Here is an 18,794-nt window from a genome sequence, read left to right as displayed (position 1 = left end):
TTCTCAGGTGCCTCCCCCGCCGGGGATCAAAGCACACTCGACCAGAGCTGTCGGTGCCTCTTGGGCTTTTAGGCACCAGGCTACGGCTCAACAAGTCTGTCAGGCTGCCACTTGGACTAGCCTGCATACCTTCTCGAAGCACTACCAAGTGCATGCTCCTGCTTCGGCAGATGCGAGCTTGGGCAGACTCATCCTTCAGGCGGCTGTCGCCCACTTGTGAAGTTAGGTTCTGCCTACTTCTTAGTTTTTCTGTTTATTTCCCACCCAGGGACTGCTTTGGAACGTCCCATGGTCTGGGTCTCCCAAAGGAACGATAAAGAAAAAGAGAATTTTGTTTCCTTACCGTAAATTCTTTTTCTTATAGTTCCGTATTGGGAGACCCAGCTCCCTCCCTGTTGCCCGTTGGCAATTTTCTTGTTCCGTGTGTTATCACCGGCTGTTGTCGTGGACGGAGTCTTCGGTTGTTCCGGCTCTTGCTCTGTTCTACTTGTGGGTGGCTATTCTCCTTCAGCTTTTGCACTAAACTGGCTGGGTCTGCTCACCAGGGGGTGTATAAGCTCAGAGGGAGGAGCTACACTTTTAAGTGTAGTACTTTGTGTGTCCTCCGGAGGCAGAAGCTAAACACCCATGGTCTGGGTCTCCCAATACGGAACTATAAGAAAAAGAATTTACGGTAAATAAACAAAATTCTCTTTTTTTCCCTTTTTTTTTTTTTTTTATACATTGGAGCTTATTGATCAATACTATCAAATTCTTAGTGCAAGATTAGGGTTCATTTACACTAAACGACCACTGATTGGCTAGCAAGTAGCGGGGCTTCAGCCAACATAACTGATAACAGGAAGCAATATTATTTTTCTGTTGGCTGAGGCCCCGCCTCTTCTGGTCACATGAGTATGACATCAGCACAGGTCCTTCTAGGCATTTAGTGAAATTATTCTATAATAGATATAGCATAAATAAATGGAAGACAGACAGGCAAGGGAGCGGGAATCACTATAAATACCCACCCGCTATTAGCTGCTGCTGCCACTCAAAAACTGTTCATTTTACAAGCTTTACTTGTGTTTCAAAACCTATACATACTAGCTGACACCTAAAGATATGTATAGAATCAGCCTGATAGTGCCAGTATAGCACTGGCTTTAGATTATAAAGGAAAATCCTTGTGATGCTTTAATCTCTCCTTGTCTGTTGCTTTACTTGCTTGCTAGTAGCCTACATATGAGGAAGCAACTTTTTTCTGTTATTAATGTCAGCATCCTGGTGGCAGCAGTCAATACCCATATTTTTCCATTTAAAATCTCTTTTTTTGTATTTATTGTAAGTAAATATAATAAATCCCCCTTTTCACACACACTGTCCCAGAATTTTGGGGTCTTTATCTTGATAAATCTCCGCTGACTTAAGTCTATTGATTGCTCATACGCCTTAGGGGTACTTCTCACATAGCGAGATCGCTAGAAAGATCGCTGCTGAATCACAGGTTTTGTGACATACCAGTGACCTCATCAGCGATCTCGCTGTGTGTGACACTAAGCAGCGACCTGGCCCCTGCTGTGAGATCGCTGATCGTTACACACTGTTCTGGTTCATTTTTTGCTTGTTGGTCTCCTGCTGTACAGCGCACATCGGTGTGTTTGACGGCGGGAGACCAACGAGCACTGACTCTGTGTAAGCAGCGTACGCTGGTAACCAAGGTAAATATCGGGTAACTAAGCAAAGCGCTTTGCTTAGTAACCCGATGTGTTCCCTGGCTACGTGTGCAGGGAGCAAGTACTAAGCGGTGTACGCTGGTGACCAGGGTAAATATCGGGTAACCAAGCAAAGCGCTTTGCTTAGTTACCTGATATTTACCCTGGTTACCAAGAGCAGCATCGTTACAGGAGTTGCTGGTGGCTGGTCGCTGGTGAGATCAGCCTGTTTGACAGGTCACCAGCAACCATGTAGCGACGCACCAGCGATCCTGACCAGGTCATATCGTGGTTGGAATCGCTGGTACATCGTTTAGTGAGACGTTACCCTTAGATAGCAGAAGTGTTTGGCCAACAGCTATGTCTTCAATCTCCTTTCCAGAAGGACATATGCCGGCCAAGGATGCATAGGTTTTAAATTAAGGGAGAAAATTTAACCATTACAAAGATTTTCCCTTTGAGGCTTGAAATTCATTTTATCATCCACGTTTTAATCTGTCAGTTGGATGACCTCATCACTACATGGTCATGGCGTTGGTCCTGCTGAAATGAGCAGATTTTACTTAGTATTAAGTTCTCAATGTTATGTAATGCATGTGTTTCATTGTCTGTTTTAGCAAATGTGACCCCTCCAGGCAAAGCTACGCTGCTTAGTAATTTCCAACCAAACCTGTCCATAATTCAGAGCAACCTGCGAGATCTGTTTAACAAACACAGCCACGGTATTCCTTTAGCCAAGCTTCCAAGTATATACAAGGAGACCTTCAAACATGACCTGGGTGATGAAGTGTTAAAACAAGTTGTGAATTGGAGCCACTTATGCACGGTATGGAACATCAGTGTTTGCTACACCTCCAGCATCTTGTCCTTTATCACACGAAGTCTGTATAGTAAGACATATAATTCGACTGACTATTGAAATCTGTCAGGATTAATAGTAATGTGAGTCTTTAGATCACCAGTTATTATGTATATTTAGTAAGTGTGTTTATTTTGAGAAAAATGTACAGTACTTTGCGGATTTTAAGACGCACGTGGGAGGAAAATGAGGGGTGCGTCTTAAAATCTGAATGTAGCTTACTGGGGGGGGAGGGGTGAAGAGGGGTCACAGCAGGCAGGGGCAATGCTGTGCTGCAGGCGGCGATGCTCTGTGCCAGGGCTGTGGGGGGGCAGCTCTGCGCGGGCCATTCTAAATATGTTGGCGGTGAGTGATTCAAATAATGGCGGCCGGAGTCAACGCGTGCGCAGATGGAGCTCTCAACTCAAGCTCTCATCTGCGCATGCACCAACTCCGGCCGCTGTTTCTTTGTAGCGCGCACCACCGACATCTTCAGATGCCTCACTGCCCGCTGCACAGAGCAGCCCCGGTACACAACAGCCGTGGCACAAAGCAGAGCCACGCCTCAGAGAGCAGCGTGGTAGAACAACGCCGCTGCCCGCAGTGAGCATCTTGGCCCCTCTGCACCGCCCGCCATACTCCAGCACCGCCCCAGTCTCCGGTGACCATATACACACACACACACACACACACACACACACACACACACACACACATACTCGTTTTTGGTGGTTTAGAGGGACACCTGACTGGAACATGTATTGTGGGGACTACCATTCCCTGCAGTGATATTAACAAGGCAATCATATAGGAATATTTTAGTGCAATGTGTAACCACAGTAATCACTTGAGCTAATCAATATTGCTTAAAATAAGGAACCTGACTTTTACTATCCTTGTGAGGACCGTTTCATGAACAATGACCATCTGAGGACATCTGTAAATACACACATCTCAGGGTTTTAACCACCTGGGGACTAAGATATTTTTCTGCTGTTAGGTCACTAACAATGGAGGTCTATAGGAGAAATTACATTTAAGGCTCGCCCACACAAGCGTATTTGCCCGTCTGTGCAGTGTCCGCAAATAGGGACCAAAGCTTTGGTCCCTAATTGCGGACACTGCACAGACGGGCAAATACATTCGTATGGGAGAGTCCTAACTTGTTGAAAAAAAAAATCACCACACCAAGACCATGCTGTTTTTTTAAACAAACTGCCAATTACCCAAGAAATACAAAGTGAGAAAATGCTCCATCTACAATGCTTTTCATTTTGTGGTTATTATACTTTCCCTGTTCAGTGCTAGCCAATCTGTCAGCAGCATTTTTCTGCGAAAAAAAACCAGGTATAAACATTTAATCTGTTTGAGAACAAAAATTGTTTGATTTGCCCATAATAATCAATCACAGCTTTGGTATCAACCTCTGATTAGTTGCTATAGGTGATTAAGACAGAGTGATAAGTACAGGCCAATGGATTTTTATAGAAAATGGTGCGTGTAACACCAGCCTTACCAATTTTACCATTGATGTTGCATTCAGGCCCTTAAAGTTCATGTATTATTTCCTTCCCGCAAAATGACCTAACTCTACATTAAAGGGGTATTCTGGGAATACAGAATTCCCAGTACCTGGCAGGACACCTGTAAGGAGAGAAGGGGGACTGGTGCTTATAGTCTCATCACCGGCGGCCTTCCATGCCATGCAGCAGCCTCCATCACCGGCGCCGCAAAGTCCCAAAGTGTTGGGCCGGCATCTATCGTTCATGTTACCAGCGACTACTCACGCTTCACTGGTTAGGCTCGATCTGCTTCTGAAGCCTGTGAGTGGCTGGCAATCACGTGTACAATGACGTGGTAACAGACACTTCCGTTTTTTGTAGCGCCGGTGACGGGAGCCCCTGCTCAGGACAAGAGACCTCGGATGATGGTAAGTACCAGTCCGCCTCCTATCCCTACAGGTGTCCTGCCGGCTGACAAGAATTCTCTATTCCCGGAATACTCCTTTAAGTTTTTAAGAGACTAGTTTACAATTGACATATGGTAACATGATTTGGATGAAGTGAGCACAAAAGCAGTACTAATATACAGCTGGGCTATTGCTACAATGGATGGGGTTGGAGCGAACTATGATCCTGGTACTGAAGTTAGACAGTAATACAGTTAGACCTACAGTGTAGGTAAATTAATAAATAAATGTGACAGACAAATATTGAATGCCAAAGTAACAAATTTATTCAACATTTTATATAAAATACATGTGTAAAACAATTGAAGTTGCAGGGTTGAAACAGAGTGGAGTAAGAACAGTTCACAAGTTGTGGAAGGAGGGCGAGTACACTGAGGTCACAAAAAGCCTTTGGTAAAACAGATCAAAAGATTGGAGTTTCTTTTAGTAATACCTTTGTTGGTCCTGGGTTTTTGGGAAACCTTCTTTCCATTTAAAATTTAAGTTGAAATTAACCCAAAACTATTTAGTCATGTTGACTAAACAACTAGACACAATGTTAGCAATGGTAAAATGCTTTAGAGAAACCGAGAACAAAAATAATTTCATTCTATCTAATACTTACCATTCAATGTCCAAGTAAAAGCTTATGTAACTGAGCAACATAAGCTTGCAGCACTATGAAAATAAGTGTGAAAAACAAAACGCACAGTCAAGATTTACAGGTGTGCTATTCATATAATAGGGCCTATTGATATCCCTAGTGTACCATATCAAATAAAGGACAAGCGGCTATATTGCACACTTGCTTGTACTATACCACTTTCAGACATGCAGGTACAAGTCTTTTATCATTAAACCTAAAGGGGTTCTGGAACCAAACAGGTGTACTCGCCTATTGTTGCGCCCCAAGGTCCTGGTCCGGACAATAATGGTGTTCCCAGAGCAATTCTGGCATCCTGGCTCTCCAGCACCTCTGTTAGAAACACTCTTCTTGAGCATTTCTAGTCACTTGTGGCTGAAGGACTAAAGGCCGGAAGGTGCAGTGTATCCGAACATCATATGATGGCGTTCCAACCCATGAATGGGGCGGCACCTTCACGAAATCCCAGGCATGCACAGTGGAAGCATTGCCTGGGATGGTGGTGCAGAGCATGTGACCACTGTAAACGTGAGATTTGCTCCACAGCAGTCAAATGCTCCGCACCAATGCATCCTGGAATACCTGCCAGTAAACAACAGCAAAGAGCACCGGAGAAGACCTGGAGGAGCGGTGGGAGGACGTAAGTCGCATTTCTGCAACATGCTATGGCACACCGATTACCATATCATATTGCAGAAAAAAAGTTGTGACAACAGAACCCCTTCAACAACTCGACAGTTATTGTTAGCACATATTGATCATCATGTGTTACACACACTTTTGGGATTATAGTTTTTTTTTTTAAACAATTGCCACAAATGTTTTCTGTAATAACTGTTTCCAGCACCTTAATCTTTTATAATTTTACTTGCCCATCATCTCTTGCATTTGTATATTGCCATACATTTTTGTTGTTTTATTGACTAGGGATGACTTTGAAGACTAAAGGAAAAAAATGTTTTTCAAATTAATGCTGGAGAGAGAAAGATCAGATTTGGGCATCTCAATCCTGATTATAAGTGAAATCAGGTCAATCTGGTTTGACCCGAACATCAGTGGGGTCGCTTGTTTTTATTGATCACTTACAAACATTTCATTATCATGGCGGCAGTTGTCCTGCTGCTGGGTAGGGCCAGCTGTTCAATAAAGGGACATTAATTGGCCTTATCATATCAATAACTCACTTGCAATGCTTGACTGTGTGTATTTGCTATTTATATTGGTTCATTTTTGTAGTTATTTTTATGTTGCCCAGGTACATGGACTTTTATTTGGATATATTAAAGGAGCTCTGTCAGCTATTATGAATCCCATAAAGTAACATATAGGGCTTAAAGGGGTACTGTCATTTGACAAGTAAGATAGAGAGCTGGGGCCATGCCGTACTGGTTGCAATACGTATGGCCCCGTTCTCCGCCCGCCTGCTATGTGTCAGGTTGTAATACCCAGGCGCATGCTCTCTGCCCAACACAGCAATGCAGTACCTCTTGAAAGTAGGGGGACCAAGGAGTCTGGGGTTTTATACTCATATGGTCACCCATTCTTGCACTGTTCTAAAACAAAAATAGTTGACTAAAAAGGAAGGAAAGAGTGGTGCCACTTGGGGATGACCAAAGCAGTAAAAAATATATACACACAATAACCCCCTGGAAGGACTTGGCCAAATTAAATGGCTACCCCACACTTGGTGGTGGGACCGCATGGTGTATACCGGAAAACTGATACGTGTTTCCGTAGAGTTTACAACAAGAGAACCAATAAAGTCACCCACGATCAAGTCGATGGAACCATTACTTCTGTAGGTCTAAATTTACTATAGGGGTATAACATGACAGTTGTTAGACGGATATAAAATGAAAAGTTTTTATTAATAAATACTAGACCATGGTAATGTGGCAACATTTCGGGCTACAAGCCCTTTGTCAAGCCGTAACATAAAATGCGCAGGGTCTAGAATGAGAATACATATAATCAATTAAAATATTAATAAACACATAAGAAGATATAAAAAAGTTTACATGTCGTACATAATATAAATAAAACCGGGTTATCCTGATTCTGAATCATAAACACACAATTATGTATATACACATATACACACACGTACATATGTCGTATCTCCACTAAATAATAGTACATCATAAATCATTGTTTGTTGAATTAGTCATAGAAAATCCATTGATACACAGATATGCATAGGCTATTACCTTAAGCAGTGTATAATACCATAATATGTCCAGTTACATTATTCTATATAGGGGAGAGAGTTAAGAAACAGGTCCCAGTGACTCCTGTACAATAATGAGTTTTCAAAGATAGTGAGGAATAGCTTACCTAGAGTGCTTTGGTTATGTGACCAACGGCCCCATAGTGTAAAGTGTAGAGCTTCAGAGCAGTTGATAGGCAACACCTAAAAGTTAGCTAGAGTATTACAGGGCGTTGTAAGGCTACGGTACTCACGTGTATAGAAGCATTAGACCCACAGGAGACCCTTGGTGAAGAGTGATCTTACCTATCTGAGGGGTGATGCGGAGTCACAGCAGCGTGTGCATGTGGGCAGCAAAGGAGCCCGTGCCTCTTAGGTGCAGCGGGCTCCGGCATCCACGTGGGGTGTACCGTAGCCTTACAACGGTCTGCAATACTCTGGCTAACTTTTAGGTGTTGCCTATCAACTGCTCTGAAGCTCTACACTTTACACTATGGGGCCGTTGGTCACATAACCAAAGCACTCTAGGTAAGCTATTTCTCACTATCTTTGAAAACTCATTATTGTACAGGAGTCACTGGGACCTGTTTCTTAACTCTCTCCCCTATATAGAATAATGTAACTGGACATATTATGGTATTATACACTGCTTAAGGTAATAGCCTATGCATATCTGTGTATCAATGGATTTTCTATGACTAATTCAACAAACAATGATTTATGATGTACTATTATTTAGTGGAGATACGACATATGTACGTGTGTGTATATGTGTATATACATAATTGTGTGTTTATGATTCAGAATCAGGATAACCCGGTTTTATTTATAGTATGTACGACATGTAAACTTTTTTATATCTTCTTTTGTGTTTATTAATATTTTAATTGATTATATGTATTCTCATTCTAGACCCTGCGCATTTTATGTTACGGCTTGACAAAGGGCTTGTAGCCAGAAACGTTGCCACATTACCATGGTCTAGTATTTATTGTTAATAAAAACTTTTCATTTTATATCCGTGTAACAACTGTCATTTTATACCCTATAGTAAATTCTTGCACTGTGTCGTTCCAAAGTCTGAGCATAAACAGAAAAGTGACTTTTCACTCTGCTTTCCCATAGAGAATAGAATGAAAAGAGTCACTCTTCTTGTGCATCTACTGACTGTGGACTAGCACAGTATGGGAATGGGGGCAAGTATAAAAAATACATCGCCGGATTTCCTGTTCCACCTACTATAAGCCCCATGAGTTTGAGGCTCAGAGTAGGGGATAGAACTGTTAGGTTTTAGGTAGAATTAAATTTCTTTTGTTCTTTTCTAGTATGCTAACCTATAATTTAACTAAACTTAAAACCCGGTGCCTGGCTCAAAATGTTGTGTTTATTCTATCGGATTGCGTTTTAAAGCTGTTATGCGGTTCTTTATGTAAAACTTAACAGCAAGACGACAGTGTCTGTCTTTCAGTGCAGATGCTTCTGCAGCGATACATGCCACACAGTCATTTTTTCCAGGCACTTTACATTTATGAATAAATTTAATCATATGTTTCTCTATAGCCTTCACTTCCTCCCTGTTCCAAGGTATCTTCTTTACAGGTTTTCGGCCTGAAAAATAAAAAAAATATATATATTTTAAAATACCGGTTTTCATATCAATATATGAGAATTGCATGATATAGTATTCCAATACAACAATATAAAATTTAAAAGAACACATGCCTTCTGATTTCTTTAGTTTATGGTCCTGCCCAAGCTCTGACTCACTTTGGTGCTGAATTTGTTCCAAAGAAGAAAAAGATTATATATATATAAAAGAAATACTGTATATACTCGTGTATAAGCCAACCCCCCTGACTTTTAACATAAAAAAGTGGGAAAAAACTTTGACCCTCATATAAGCCGAGGGTGGGAAATACAGAGCCTGTGCCCCTCTGTAGCCCCCCACTGCTCTTCTGTAACCAGTATGTAAGTCCCCTGTACCCTCCTGTAGCCAGCCTGTAGGTACCCTGTGCCCTCCTATGCTGGGTTGGCCAAGAACAAGTCGGCACCGGCAGGGTTAGCCGGGAAATGTAGCAGCCTGTGCCCCTCTGCGCCCTCCTATAGCCAGCCTGTAGGTCACCTCCTATATGCCCTCCTGTAGATACCCTGAGCCCTCCTACAGTCCTCCTGTGCTGGGTCGGCTGAGAACAAGCCAGCACCAGCAGGGTCGGCCAGGAAATGCAACAGCCTGTCTGTTTTCTGCGCCTACATAGTAAGACAGGACACAAACCTGTAAATAAAGTAAATAAATCATGGCAAATTTACTTTAGCCGCGGGCAGTCCTGCATATACAATAGAACACGGACGGCTGAATAGAAGCGGCCGCGTTCCATTAAAATCGTGGCCACGTTCTATTTATATTCGCCGCTGCAAATACAATAGGGCGCGTCTAGCTCAATAGAACCGGCCATGTTCTATTTACATTCGCTGTGCAGCGAACAATAGCAGCTGTACAGCAAATGTAAATGCCTTGTGTGGCATGGCGCACCAGCACTTCTCACTAGTGCGCCATGCCACACAAGATTTCTTTTTCTCAATCTGTAAGTTATTGTGTATATTCCACCTGACAGGTTTCCTTTTAAATGAGTTTTTGAGTTTTGCATGTTAATGCAATATCGTCAGGATAGGCTTGAATCTGATCAGAGGGTGTAGAGCCACCATAGCAAGATCTACATTGTGAAAGGAGCCCGAAGCAGATAGCTAAATTTACTATGCAGTGGCCATGCCAGACTGCAGCAGCTCAGCTCCCATACTAGTGACTCTGAACTGAGCTAAATTAACCTGGCAGATCCATTACACAGTGAACAAAGCCATCTGCTTCTGGTTCTGTCAGGGAGACATCAATGAATAGCAGATTAGTGGGAGTGTCAGATGTCTGCACCCCACCAATCAGCATTTTCAACACTAAAGACAAATCGTGTGATTGGTGCATGACCTGAAATGTGTGTGAGTATGTCCCCATGAGCACCGTGACCTGAAAGGAAGAGGCAGGGTGCTTTGAATGTTGGTTATGAAGTCTGGATGTGGTGAATGTCCCCATTTGGTGCATGACCTGAAATGTGTGTGAGTATGTCCCCACGAGCACCGTGACCTGAAAGGAAGAGGCAGGGTGCTTTGAATGTTGGTTATGAAGTCTGGATGTGGTGAATGTCCCCATTTGGTGCATGACCTGAAATGTGTGTGAGTATGTCCCCGCGAGCACCGTGACCTGAAAGGAAGAGGCAGGGTGCTTTGAATGTTGGAAATAAAGTCTGGATGTGGTGAATGTCCCCATTTGGTGCATGACCTGAAATGTGTGTGAGTATGTCCCCACGAGCACCGTGACCTGAAAGGAAGAGGCAGGGTGCTTTGAATGTTGGTTATGAAGTCTGGATGTGGTGAATGTCCCCATTTGGTGCATGACCTGAAATGTGTGTGAGTATGTCCCCACGAGCACCGTGACCTGAAAGCAAGAGGCAGGGTGCTTTGAATGTTGGAAATGAAGTCTGGATGTGGTGAATGTCCCCACTTGGTGCATGACCTGAAATGTGTGTGAGTATGTCCCCACGAGCACCGTGATCTGAAAGGAAGAGGCAGGGTGCTTTGAATGTTGGTTATGAAGTCTGGATGTGGTGAATGTCCCCACTTGGTGCATGACCTGAAATGTGTGTGAGTATGTCCCCACGAGCACCGTGACCTCAAAGGAAGAGGCAGGGTGCTTTGAATGTTGGTTATGAAGTCTGGATGTGGTGAATGTCCCCACTTGGTGCATGACCTGAAATGTGTGTAAGTATGTCCCCACGAGCACCGTGACCTGAAAGGAAGAGGCAGGGTGCTTTGAATATTGGTTATGAAGTCTGGATGTGGTGAATGTCCCCACTTGGTGCATGACCTTGTTGTGGAAATATCTATGAATTCACTAGATAGATAAGTTCTATAGTTCTAAAGTATTGTTCAATGTGTAGTCAAGTCTCTTATTAGATGTCTAGAAGACTGTGACCTTTAACTCTGCTTTCTCTAAACACAAAGTGTTCAGCACATTCTGTAATGTCCTAAGTAGTCTATCTATATTGCCTATGTGGCTATCGTTGGACATTAAGACCCAGATTAAGTTGAAGTATAAACACTTAGTATACTTGTTAACCAGTTTTCTGTGTAACCATATCATTTTCTTAGTAATTTCTTTGTCCAATACTGCCTCCAAAGGTAGGATGCTGCATTGGTACTGTGTACTCATAACTAAACTGAAATTCGTTGAAATGGAGCCCACATGATGAATATAACCCATGTTTATATATACTAACCAATTATCTTCCGGAAATTAACAGATGTTTTGTTACCTCACCATATGATATAATTGGAGGTATTTAACCTCGTCCATTGTAATTATACAATACAACCTTTTCCAAAACTCTACGACATTGTGTGGCGTAGATTTATTGGGCTCGCCAGCAAAGGGTAATGATAATTGCGGACACGAGTTAGGGTACCGTCACACTTTAGCGACGCAGCAGCGATCCCACCAGCGATCTGACCTGGTCAGGATCGCTGCTGCGTCGCTACATGGTCGCTGGTGAGCTGTCAAACAGGCAGATCTCACCAGTGACCAGCGACCAGCCCCCAGCCAGCAGCGACGTGCAAGCGACGCTGCGCTTGCACAGAGCCGGCATCTGGAAGCTGCGGACACTGGTAACTAAGGTAAACATCAGGTTAAAGTGTGACGGTACCCTAATCCTGCTTGTGGAGCTCATTTGCATATAAATTGTGATGAGCAAGCACCAAAGTGCTCAGAAGAGGGGAAGGTGTCCGGATAATACTACTAGCAGGGAACAGCCTGCCTCAAGGTATCCCTGCCCTCTGGCGTACAGACCAAAGTGCCAGATGGAAGGCAAACCCAAGGATACACTCTATGGAGACACGGTGGGCGGGGACAGCCTGGGAACACTCCTACAGTGTCACTGCAGAAGGCTTTACCGGCTGTCCCTTTCCACATTGACGCACATGGAGTTTCCATGTGTTCCCACCCACCAGCACGTCAAAGTGGGTGGGAAGAACAGGGACTTTGAATTTAGTAGTCCCTGCTCACATTTGTGAGGCGCTGGTGGGTGGGAACAACAGTGTGTCATCAGGGGGTTGGAGCCTGCCCCTGACGCGTCATATGACGCAAAAAGACGCTGCACACAGCCCGACCCGGAAGCACTCCAGGCCAGGCAGTGTCAGGAAAGTGACACCACAGCGCCGCCGACCGGAGGACGGACCCATTGACTGCTGGCAGCGTCTGCAGGAGCAGAGGAGTATAATTTATTTTTTTGCCCTGACAGAACTCCTTTCAATCTCTATAATTAAATAACCTAAGTTGGTTTCTGCTGTCTGACCACCGTGCCTACCAAACAGTGAGAGAACTCCACACTGAAAAACTGGTGACAAAATTCCCTTGTTACAGTCATCTTAACATAAGAAATGACACTGGTTGACATCTATTAAAGGAATTTTTCACCAGTTTGATGCTAGCTAAACTGTCAACGGCCATGGAAAGGGAAAGTATACATCTCTGCTTTTAATTTAGACATTTTGCTGCCTTTGTTGTGCTGGTAAAGTCAGAGAGGCTACATCTTCACTGTAATGAGAGATTTCTGGGTATACCAATATGTTTAAAAGCCCTAAGGCTATGTGCACACGTTGTTTTTTTTTCAGCGCGGAAAAAAACGCACCCTCTGGCAGAGGGGAGAATTGTAAACAATGCTTTTTGAGAAAAACGCATCGAAAACGCATGCATTTTTCATGCGTTTTTCATGCGTTTTTTTAGGTGCGTTTTTTAAGACTTGTCAGTGTTAATAAAGTTGGTTGAACACAGACCTTTGGAAAAAAAAAACTGTGATGTCATTTCCTTCTTCTCCACATTCTGTTTGGATAAATGGGAGGGCTTGGAATGGAAGGAGCACCATTTGAATTTTGGAAAAGTTGAAATAAACTTCGCGCACCATGTCACATTAGCAGGGCCCCTTGGGTACCTATATGTCAGAAAACCCCCACAAGTGACCCCATTTTGGAATGTGCACCCCTCAAGGATTTTAGTCAGGAGTATATTAAGCATTTTGAATCCACAGCTACTTCACCCAAAATGTTGCTGTAGCAACAATATTCTCACTTTTAGGCCCGTTTCACACGTCAGTGAAAAACACTGACGTTTTTCACTGGCGTGTAAAACACGCACATGTCCCTCCGTGTGCCGTGAATCACGGCACACGTGGGTTGTCTAAGTGCAATCCGGGCTCCGTTCTCCGTGGCCCGTGATTGCACTTAGTAATCAACTCACCTGCGCCCGCTCCCGCTCTCCATGGTGCTGATCGCTCCCGCGGTGCAGCATCCGGCCGGCGCTGACCCCCGCAGCAGCTGCTTCTGGGTCGGCTGTGTCGCGCATCATGAATATGCGCGACAGTAATGAGCCGGCTCAGAAGCAGCAGGGAGAACGGGCTGCAGAGGACATCGCTGGACGCCGGGTGAGTAAAAATGATTTTTATTTTAAAAGCACGTTTTTTTCTGGCACGTGTTTTACGGACCACACCACTGCGTGGTCCATGGAACATCAGTGATGCCAGAAAAAAATGGACATGTCTCCGTGCGGCAATCACGCACACGCGGGTACGCCGCACGGAAACACGTGCAGTGAAAAATCACTGACGTGTGAGCAGACCCATTCATTATAATGGGTCTGCGTATGTCAGTGATTCTGGTACGTTTAAAAAAAAGCACAAACGTACCAGAATCACTGACGTGTGAAAGGGGCCTAAGGCTATGTGGCCATGATCCAGCGACATGGCGTCTAGTACACAGTGTCAGCCTTCCTGCAGAGATGTGAGTGTTGTCCACGGGAGAACGCAGCTGCCCATGCCCACGATTTGGGTTCAGGCTGCTGTGGACTTTAGCTCTATTCTACCTGCAGAGAACACTCTCGTCTCCGCAGCATAAATTGACATGCTGAGGCTCAGGAAGCCACGCCACCGGTCAGTTTATGCTGTGGAGAAAAGAAGCACAGTGGGCATGGGATCTCCAAAAATCCTTCCACTGTGCTTCTACTGCACAACGCAGCGTTATGGACGCAGGGAAAACACTCAGTGCCCAAACCACTGCAAAACCTGATTGTGGGCACACAGCCTAAAAAGCGTCAATGGATGAATGGATGTCAAATATATATAACGTCCCACCCCCGCCTGCATATTCTAAGCTGGCACCTTTAGTACCTTTCATGTGGCACTAAAGGGTGCCTAGCTTAGTATTTATCCCAAAAAAAAAACAATGAAAAAAATGGCGTGGGGTCCCCCCTATTTTTGATAGCCAGTCAGGGTAAAGCAGACAGCTGTAGCCTGCAAACCATAGCTGGCAGCATCATATTGTCTGGTGATCAATTTGGAGGGCTCCCCAGGCTTTTTTTTTTATTTATATATAAAGAATTAAAAAAAAAATAATGTGGGGTCCCCCCAAATTAGATCACCAGCCAAGGTGAAGCTGACAGCTGGGGTCTGGTATTCTCAGGGTGGGAAGAGCCATGGTTATTGGTCTCTTCCCAGCCTAAAAATAGCAGGCCACAGCCGCCCCAGAAGTGGCGCATCCATTAGATGCGCCAATCCTGGCGCTTCGCCCCAACTCATCCCGCGCCCTGGTGCGTTGGCAAACGGGGTAATAAGGGGTTGATACCAGATGTGTAATGTCACCTGGCATCAAGCCCAGCAATTAGTGATGTCACGGCGTCTATCAGATACTAGACATAACTAATTGACAGTTAACAAAAGCAAAAAAAATGACAACAAATTTTTATTAGAAAAAACACTCCCCAAATCATTCCCTTGTTCTCCAATTTAATAAAAAAATGGGTCCGCAGAAATCCATTTGGATGTCCTACGTCGGCTCTGGACCTTCTAGAATATGGGGGCATGTTCAGGGAACGTATCCCCCATTTTCTAGGAGGGCAGACCCTCCATTTGAGGAGAGTGGGTGCCAAAAATCTGCACCCACTCTCCCCGGGTCACAGCTGCAGAGTGCGAGCAGCCAGCACAGCTCTCTGAACACAGTGCTGGCTGTCAGCTGCTCTGCTCATGTGACCACACTGACCGGCGTCTGCTGTGAAGGAGGAGGGGGCCGCGGGGGATCAGCGCTGCGACCGGACAGGTAAGGGGGAATACCGGGGGGAATAGGGGGTTACCTGGCAGGGCCTGGGGGGCATTTTTCTGTCGCATGTCTCAAGGCACATGCGACAGAAATCATAGGAGCAGGGCGGCCGGTGCGCCACTGTGCGCGCGGCCATGTTGGATTTTCGGGAGGGGGGGGGTGTCGGGGGTCGGGGCGGGCACTTTGGCAACACCGGGGGCTTTCCAGGACTTTGCCAGGAAGTGAGGTCAACAGGAAACCTCTTGACCTCACTTCCAGGTAAATGCCTGCGTTCTGTGTGCCGACAAAGCCCGTGGACTGCAACAAAAAAGCAGCTCACTGCGGTGTAGCTGCGTTCTGACCCCACATCATTGATTCAATGGGGGAGAGAACGCAGCCACAACGCACAAAAGAAGTGACATGCTGCTTTTCTTTCCGCACCGATTTTTGGCATCCAAAACGCTGCGTTTAGAAACGCAGCGTGTGCACTGATTTTTCGGCTTTCTCATACACTTTGATGGGAAAGCTGAACGCATGCAATTTGCCACTGAAACGCTGCGGTTCTAAATGCAGCGTTTCCGCAGTAAAAAACGCAACGTGTGTACACAGCCTTAATCTACCTGCTATAGCTATTAAATAGCAAACTAACCCCTATTCATATTGCCCTCTTAAGGGCTAAAATAATCTGAAAATATTTCAGATTTCGGATCCGAAATTCGGACCCCATTGAAAAGCATTGATTTCAATGGGGTAAAACACACGTCCGAATTTTTTTCGGCCGATCCAAAAAAAAAATTTGGATGCATGTCCGAATTTTCATTTTCAGACTGAATTTCAGCCCCATTATAATAAATGTAAAAAAAAATTTCGGTCCCAAATTCGGTTGTACTTGTAAACGGAACCGAATTTCAGGCCGAAATTTTTATTTATTTTTTTTCATTTTCCCATTTAATTTACATCAGAATTTTGGATGTCCAAAAAAAATTTCGGATCCGAAAATTGCGCAAATTCAGACCCGAAATTCGGATCCGAAATTTTTTTCGATGTGTGTCTTAGCCCTAAGGGTGCTCCTTTATGTTACCTGATGTTTCAAAAATGGTGCTGCCTCAGTAACTGACTGCAGTGGATTCACATGATCAGCAGAGACAGGACATAATCAGGACTGGCTATCAACTAGGGAAAGATGGATACCCTCTAAAATGCATTAAAAAAAACTGATTTCTTACCACCATATTTTTTCATTCCACTGAAATTCGTACACGAAGTTCTTAAAATTTTCTGGCTCTCATCGAAATTGATGAGCTCGCCTCGATATTCTGCAACAAAACTCCCTTTTTCGATTTCAGTTTCAGCAAACACTCCTCTTCCTGTAGAAAATATTTATCATTACCTAAGACAGTCATTCTAATGCATGACAATATTAAGGCAATTTAGTTAAAACTTGTTTTAACTCACCTTTAAGGGGATTGATGTATTTCATGGTCAATCCAGGTCTGTCAGTGATGGCACTGACATAAGGTATGGCGTCTTTTTCGGGCGTTATCCTTCGCCTTTTCATTGTGAAAATCCAGTTGCCTATATCAAAGCAAATTCTACTACTTGTAAAGTATGCAGAAAATGAAATGTAGAGCATATAACATGAACTGCTGAGGAACGCATCATAGGTTAGTACTTAAAGGGATATTGTCATGTTTAGTCATAATGCAAGCCGGACATTTGTCATGTAAGGCTGCTTTCACACTACGTCTTTTTAACATGCGTCCTGAACGTTTTTTTGCTGCAAAAGCGGATCCTGCTTTTACAGCAAAAAACGCATGCAAACGCATGTGTTACTTTGCAGGATCCTGTCACTGGATGTTTAGGGGCGGGCATTGGAGTCATGTGATCGGGAGTGATGGGAACTACACGTGCCAGACTGGGAGCCGGCATCTGACAGCTGCGAGGCTCGTAACCAAGGTAAACATCGGGTATACTTGCTTGGATACCCGATATTTACTTTGGTTACAAGCGTCTGCAGCTGCTAGGAGCCGGGCTCCCTGCACACGTTACCAACGTAAACATCGGGTAACTAAGAGAAGTGGTTACCCGATGTTTACCTTGGTTACGAATGTCCGCAGCTCTCAGGTGGGGGGGAGGGAGGGGGAGAGACAGAGAGAGGGAGGAGAGAGACAGAAAGGTAGGAGAGATAGACTGATCACGGAGGCTGGCTTCTGGGCATGCTCAGTAGAGCAAGCAGGATCCTGTCTATCAGCATGCCAGCGTTCACATGCGTTTGCGTGCTGTTTAGTCAGGATCCAGCAAATTTCAGAAGTTGGACGCAGCTCAAAAACGCTACAAGTAGCGTTTTTGAAAGATGTTAAAAAACTGCAAGTCGCTGGATCCTCACTATAACGCACGCAAACGCAGGCGAACGCATGTTAACGTGAGTCCATTGCAAATGCATTGAAATGAAAACGCATTTGCACTGGATCCGTTTCTGCGTTAAAAAAACGTTCAGGACGCATGTTAAAAAAACGTAGTGTGAAAGCAGCCTTACCCTGTAATCGCCGGCCTGTTCTAATGCTCACAAGCCAAGATCTAGGCTCAGCTGCTCAGGCTCCCCTCTGCCTTCTGTCTGGGGGCCCTGAGTTATGTCCCAGACACACGTGTGCAGTGGGGAATATCCCTGCTGAGATGCCAGGGCTAGAGCACGCGTTTGCTGTGGAGTAGGGAATATCCCTGCTGAGATGCCAGTGCTAGAGCACGCGTTTGCTGTGGAGTGGGGGAATATCCCTGCTGAGATGCCAGGGCTAGAGCACGCGTTTGCTGTGGAGTAGGGGAATATCCCTGCTGAGATGCCAGTGCTAGAGCACGCGTTTGCTGTGGAGTAGGGGATATGCCTGCTGAGATGCCAGGGCTAGAGCACGCGTTTGCTGTGGAGTAGGGGATATGCCTGCTGAGATGCCAGGGCTAGAGCACGCGTTTGCTGTGGAGTAGGGGATATGCCTGCTGAGATGCCAGGGCTAGAGCACGCGTTTGCTGTGGAGTAGGGGATATCCCTGCTGAGATGCCAGGGCTAGAGCACGCGTTTGCTGTGGAGTAGGGAATGTCCCTGCTGAGATGCCAGGGCTAGAGCACGCGTTTGCTGTGGAGTAGGGAATGTCCCTGCTGAGATGCCAGGGCTAGAGCACGCGTTTGCTGTGGAGTAGGGAATGTCCCTGCTGAGATGCCAGTGCTAGAGCACGCGTTTGCTGTGGAGTAGGGAATGTCCCTGCTGAGATGCCAGGGCTAGAGCACGCGTTTGCTGTGGAGTAGGGGAT

General features: G+C 44.9%; 1 protein-coding gene and 1 long non-coding RNA gene across 2 annotated transcripts in view; one reads left to right on the top strand and one right to left on the bottom strand.

Annotated features, from left to right (window-relative positions):
* TDRD7 (tudor domain containing 7) overlaps positions 1 to 18,794 on the top strand; it is a 168,829-nt gene that overhangs the window by 39,448 nt on the left and 110,587 nt on the right. Inside the window, exon 6 of the mRNA XM_075316121.1 lies at positions 2,312 to 2,520. Within this exon, the coding sequence (XP_075172236.1) occupies positions 2,312 to 2,520 (209 nt within the window). The remainder of the gene's footprint in view (positions 1 to 2,311; positions 2,521 to 18,794) is intronic.
* Positions 8,818 to 16,976, bottom strand: LOC142243932 (uncharacterized). Its single transcript, XR_012724415.1, has 3 exons — positions 16,951 to 16,976; positions 16,722 to 16,862; positions 8,818 to 8,937 (listed from the first exon to the last, which is right to left on the bottom strand). It is a non-coding gene; the product is annotated as an uncharacterized LOC142243932 (long non-coding RNA).

The sequence above is a fragment of the Anomaloglossus baeobatrachus genome, chromosome 1 (genome assembly GCF_048569485.1).
Source record: "Anomaloglossus baeobatrachus isolate aAnoBae1 chromosome 1, aAnoBae1.hap1, whole genome shotgun sequence".
In the NCBI taxonomy this organism is placed as follows: domain Eukaryota; kingdom Metazoa; phylum Chordata; class Amphibia; order Anura; family Aromobatidae; genus Anomaloglossus; species Anomaloglossus baeobatrachus.
Note: the sequence above shows the minus strand (reverse complement) of the source record. Positions and strands in the feature narration are given on the sequence as shown.